At 44.3% G+C, this 5,887-nt stretch overlaps 1 protein-coding gene across 1 annotated transcript; it reads left to right on the forward strand.

Moving 5' to 3' along the window:
• Positions 1-1,252: 1,252 nt before the first annotated feature.
• On the forward strand, positions 1,253-4,583 carry LOC145815409 (uncharacterized). Its single transcript, XM_082912061.1, has 2 exons — positions 1,253-3,779; positions 3,867-4,583. The coding sequence occupies exons 1-2, from the start codon at positions 3,348-3,350 to the stop codon at positions 4,581-4,583; spliced, it is 1,149 nt and encodes a 382-aa protein (XP_082768187.1). The 5' UTR covers positions 1,253-3,347.
• The last annotated feature ends 1,304 nt before the right edge of the window (positions 4,584-5,887 follow it).

Consider the following 5,887-nt stretch of genomic DNA (forward strand, 5'->3'; position numbering starts at 1 on the left):
AACCACCCTTTAAAAAAAAAAAAGACGAGCCTCGACAATTCGAGGCCCTGCATCGCCATATTCAAATATATCAAAAATATCAAAGGGTGAGATCCATCTCACATCGTTAGAGATGGATTAGAGTTGTTTAATTAGAACTCTAAAGTATTTTTTATCTTAAAAACTTTATTCTAAGCATTTGTAATATGAAAAATACTTCAGATATCTAATTTATCACTCTTAAAAATCACTTCTAATAATATGTTTGATAAGTATTAAATTTTAATTTATAAATATTTTATCATGTAAGATCTAATCTCAATATTATATTATTAAAAATAATTTAAGAGTAATAAATTAAAAGAATATAATATTGTTATGATCACTTTGTTATTTATTATCTCCTCAGTTATATCACACCACTACCATTCAAAATGAATTCTTTCCTAAACCGTCATATGTAGACACATGTACGGGGAGGAAATAATTCTCCTCGTATAATCCTGTTGACCAAGTCCACGCTCCTCCGTACGACGTCGCTTTGTCACCTGAAAACACAAACGTGAGCTAGCCGGCGGGTGTGTGCCGGAAACCTCTCCGATGCCTAAGTCAGAAAACTTGACAAATAGACAAAGCTCTAAGTTCTCAGAAAGATTGTGTTCAATTACCTCCTCCTAGGTGATGCTTGTGAGCTTTTATAAGTTTCCCGTGGCACAATCCTAGTAGGACTTGTATTTCTCCATGCAGAGTCCTCATAGGATTCATACTCCTAAGGATAATGCTTATCCTTTTACACCCTCCCCCACTGCTTAAACCAAGTGGGATGGTTTTCTCCATGGCCGAACTACCACATGACCGAAATAACACTGGCTATGCTGAGCCACATAGAAGGCCGAACTATCCTTAGCTCGGTCTTCTCTTCTAACTCATTACTTCGGCTGCCCTTGTTCAACCTTGGTGCGTTTAGATCAAACTTCCAAGTAGCAAGTTCTGACTGACCTAACCAGAGTATGTCACGACCGGACTAATTTCGAAGCCGGTCTTCCCAGAACATATTGCGACCGGACTAACTCTGAGACCGGCCTAACTCCGAGTTGCCTCTGGACCGGAGTAGCTTTACTCCTCCTTGGGCCGAAGCAACTATCTTTTCTTGAGCCGGAATAAACTCACCTCCTTGGGCCGAAGTAACTTTTGTCTCCCCAAGGCCGGAGTAACCTTGCCTTCTAGGCCGGAGTATTCAGTACGACCTTTTTACCTAGTCCTCTGCGTTTTGGGCCTCAAAACCCAACTCGAAGCTCGGCCCAATTTTTTCCAAAAATTACCCTCTCAATTGCCCCTTAATTCTATCTGTGCAACATGATTGGGATTACCAGCCTTCTGGCCGAGCTAGAGTTTGTTACGCTTTTTCAGCCGAGCTAAAAATCCTTTAGCCTTTCCAGCCGAGCTAAGTTTACCTCGGGTATCACTATATCCGGTCAAAACGTCTCTTCAATCACAGCGACTGTAACGCTTCCCATTCCAGTGACACGTGGCAAACTCTGATAAGCTGTGGCCAACTGTCACGCCGCCCTACAAAAATTTCGTACAGTTCCCGCCCCTTTTTGCCGCTTCTTTCTCTCTCCTTTTTCACAAAAGAACCATTCTACTTTTGAATCATTCACTTACATTCTTCAAATCCTTCGTCTTCTCTCTGTGTGCTCTAACTGTTCTTCCATTGTTCTTGAAAAGGCTGTGGTTTTGCTACCATTCTTCCTTCCTCGCCTTTGTTTCCCCCTGGTAAGTTTGAAAAAACTTGTTTTTGCTTTCTTCTTTTCTGTTTTCCCTGTCTTGGTGAAGCATGCTTGTGCATTTTTTTTGTTTTTGCCTCTGTATTCTTATGAAAAAATGAATAGAACTTGTACGTGTATGAACTGTTATGTAGAAAAACAAGTCTTAGATCCAAAATCACATTGCAACCGAACTAGGATCCTGTTTGCCCCAAATATGTAGATTTCTGTAGTCAATAACCGAACTAGAACTTGTAGGAATGTCAGTAGTTTCTTCTGAACCACTCTAGCCAAGATAAGATCACCGAACAAGCTTGCACATACCGAACTAGGTACTTCGGTCTATAACCGCGCTAAGATTTTGGGGCCAAACCGGCTTTCTTAGTTCTGAAACCGAACTCAGAAAGCCGCCCCTAGGGGCTCAACCGGAGTAACTTTCCTCACACCGCAACCGATTTAGGCCTTGGGACTAAACCAGCTTTCTTAGTTTTTTAGACCGAACTCAGAAAGCTGCCCCTAGACGTTAAACCGGTCTAGACTGCTCAAAACCGAGCTAACAAACCTTCTGATGGGCCGAGGTAGAACCAGCCCACTAAGCCGAAGTAGGATTTGTATATCTTGCTTATAATTTGTAGCGCGGTCCAACGATCTGTGCTTAACCCCTTTGTTTTCTACCTTGCAGACTTAGGTTGCCCAGGCACTCCTGCGTGTGCTCAACCGAGCTACTGAGCCAAATTTTTGTACCGACATAAATTATAAGTAATTTATTCACCAGATGGGTAAGTATAGATATCTAGTTGAGACCCCTGGTGGCATGGCCGAATTTAGGGAAGATTACCAAATTCCTGACGATGTCCATCTGACGTTGGCCGAAAAAGATGCTACTCCCTGGGACAATGAAGGCTTCGTCCCTTTTACCCTTCAATCCATAATAGAAACCGGACTACAGTTTCCTGTCCAACCGCTAATCTGCGAATTTCTTAGACAGACTAGGTTATGCCCCACTCAACTGTCCACCAATACATATCGTATTATAATGGGAATAGCCGCACTGAACCACCAAACCGGACTAAATCTTGGCCTAGCCGAAATATTCCATCAGTATTCCATCGGCTCGAAGAATGCTGGGTGGGTCTATTACCTTAGGATTCGCCGCCGCCGAGAGAAGATAATTAAGTACACACCGGACAAAGACCTTAATGATGATGACTTCTTCTGGGTCTCTGGGAATTTTGAGGATTTTCAAGCTCAAATTCCTGGCCGACCTATAAATTGGAAAATGGGAGAGCCTGGTAATTTTACTTCGGTCTTCTGCTTTGTGTGTTATCTCGGTTGTTTAGTCTATTAGCCGAACTAACACTTCTCTTTTTTGCAGATTTCGCCCATCTCCATTCCTTGTATAGCTATCCCAACCTCGGAGTTTTGCGAGCTGCATTTCGGATTAAAGAAAGAGGTTGGGCCAAGCTTCTAAATTTTGAGCCGACCTATCGCTACAGCGGTCGCCGAAAAGCAAGGGTGACTGACTTCCTTCTTGAAGAAGCACCGGAGCCGGACCCAACTTTGCCCGAGATAAGACTTGTCCCTCTAACCGCAGAAGAAGAGATGGCGAAAAGGAGCAGAGTTAGGGCCCTTCTCACCGAAACAACTAGGCCCGAAGTAACGCCTCCCAGCCAATCGCAGCCTGCTGTTGTCGCCCTCCCTTCCCAACAGCCATCCTCTTCCCGCCGAACCAAACGTGCCCGAACTGCCGAACCCGAACGAGTTTTGATTGATGAAGAACCTCCTATTCAGCCGAGCTTACCACCGAGCCCCCAACCGGAGTCTTCCGACCGAACCATCGGCTGCTGGGCACCGAAACTAACCTTCAACGACCGAGACATTCTAGACACAGACTCGGTCGTTGCTGAGAAAGACCACCTGTTGGCCATCAACCTGGCCAAGAGCGTGTGTCTGCCCAAAGACATGGAACATCACCAAAAACAGTTAACCACCGAGCTGAAGTCCATCCGGTCTGCTACTAAATCCATGATTCTGGTTAGTGACTTCGGTTGCTTTTCTGTTTATGTTTCTTTTTCTTTTTAACTCTTTCTTCGGTTAAAGGGAAGTTGTTTGCTTTGTCAGGCTATTCAGAAAAACCAAATCACCCACAGGAAAGTACTGGAGCTGAGGAAAGTGACTAGGCAAGCAGCGGCCGAGGCAGAGGCGAAATCGGCCGAACTAGAAGAAGCCAGAAAGGAACTGGCCGAACTTCGAGGTGAGGTCGGCCGACTGACCGGAATGGTTAGTTCGGCCGAAGCTGAAAAACAAAAGACTGCCATAGTTCTGAAGGACAAGTACTTGCGCGAGTTGTTAAAACTTGAAAGAAAGAAGGATGCCGAAATAAAGGAGAAGGTAAAAGAGGCTGACAAGCAGGGCTTCAAGAGGGCAGAGGATGCTTACGCCCTACAATGCAATGCTGCCAAGGATCTTTTCTTTAAGTGCGGCTGGAGGGGAGCCGTTGAGAAGCTCGGTCATGATCCTCAGACCGAGGTTTTCAACCCTCCAGCCTACTTTATACCGAACTCCCTGCTGGAATATGCCAATACGATGCAGCAGCAATTCCTTGAGGACTCAGGTTCAGATGAAGACTCTGCCACTGAGGATACTCCGGTTGAAAACGTGGATCAGATAGATCGGCCCGAGTCCAGAGTGGAAGATCTGACTATTGATCAGCCAAATGAAACTGTGGCTCCGGTCGATACCACTATTGTGACTGAAGGAGTCCTGCCGCCAGAGACCGGTCTTCCAGCTGACACTGATGCTGCCTTTGATGCCGAGATTGAAGATCTTTTCGCTTGACTTTGTATTCTTTTTCTTTGTGACCGAACTACACTCGTTTGTAATGACTTTTTCTTTGAATGAAAATTTTACGCCAACTTTTATTCCGGTTGTGGTATGTATGCCTGTATTTTGTAATGTCTTCTATTACTCCAACTGTTATTTCGGTTTTGGCTTTCTAAAATATGCTTGCCAGCCAACCACTCCTTAGCCGATATACTTACTTCGGCTGAGGAGTATACAGTGTTTGGTTACTTCGGCTGAAGAGTAACAAGAGTTGGTTTATTCCAGCCAACCACTCTTCAGCCTTGCACTTACTTCGGCTGAAGAGTAGCAAGAGTTGGTTTATTCCAGCCAACCACTCTTCAGCCTTGCACTTACTTCGGCTGAAGAGAAACAGGTGTTGGTTTATTCCAGCCAACCACTCTTCAGCCTTGCACTTACTTCGGCTGAAGAGTAACAAGAGTTGGTTTATTCCAGCCAACCACTCTTCAGCCTTGCACTTACTTCGGCTGAAGAGAAACAGGTGTTGGTTTATTCCAGCCAACCACTCTTCAGCCTTGCACTTACTTCGGCTGAAGAGTAACAAGAGTTGGTTTATTCCAGCCAACCACTCTTCAGCCTTGCACTTACTTCGGCTGAAGAGTAACAAGAGTTGGTTTATTCCAGCCAACCACTCTTCAGCCTTGCACTTACTTCGGCTGAAGAGTAACAGGTGTTGGTTTATTCCAGCCAACCACTCTTCAGCCTTGCACTTACTTCGGCTGAAGAGTAACAAGTGTTGGTTTATTCCAGCCAACCACTCTTCAGCCTAACACTTACTTCGGCTGAAGAGTAACAAGTGTTGGTTTATTCCAGCCAACCACTCTTCAGCCTAACACTTACTTCGGCTGAAGAGTAACAAGTGTTGGTTTATTCCAGCCAACCTCTAAGTTAGTTTTTCCGGCTAACTTATAGTATTTGGTTATTCCGACCAAATGTCCTGCAGCCTGGATCCTTATCCTGGGCTTAGGAAGGGTGTTGGTTTAATCCAGCCAACCTCTAAGTTAGTTTTTCCAGCTAACTTAGAATAACATGTTTGCAATATACCTAAGTCTTGAAAGCTAATTTTTACAAAGAGTAATTTGTGCCAAAAAGAATTTCTCATTTTATTAAAGGAAGAGAAAATTACATGTTTGAAAAAGAAAAGCTAAAAGTAAAATAACTTGAGATTGGCCGTATTCCATGGCCTAGGGATTGCCTTGCCATCCTTGTCTTCTAGGTGGTATGCCCCTTTGCCTGCTAATCCAACCACCTTATAAGGACCTTCCCAATTTGGGCCTAAC

Source organism: Camellia sinensis, chromosome 2, assembly GCF_055761805.1.
Source record: "Camellia sinensis isolate YWXY chromosome 2, ASM5576180v1, whole genome shotgun sequence".
NCBI classification, from domain to species: domain Eukaryota; kingdom Viridiplantae; phylum Streptophyta; class Magnoliopsida; order Ericales; family Theaceae; genus Camellia; species Camellia sinensis.

Bases quoted from the DNA above. Each gene is read 5' to 3' on its own strand.
- LOC145815409 (XM_082912061.1), top strand. From the start codon at position 3,348: ATGGCGAAAAGGAGCAGAGTTAGGGCCCTTCTCACCGAAACAACTAGG. The intron at 3,780-3,866 runs GTTAGTGACTTC...TTGCTTTGTCAG, and splicing joins CTACTAAATCCATGATTCTG to GCTATTCAGAAAAACCAAAT.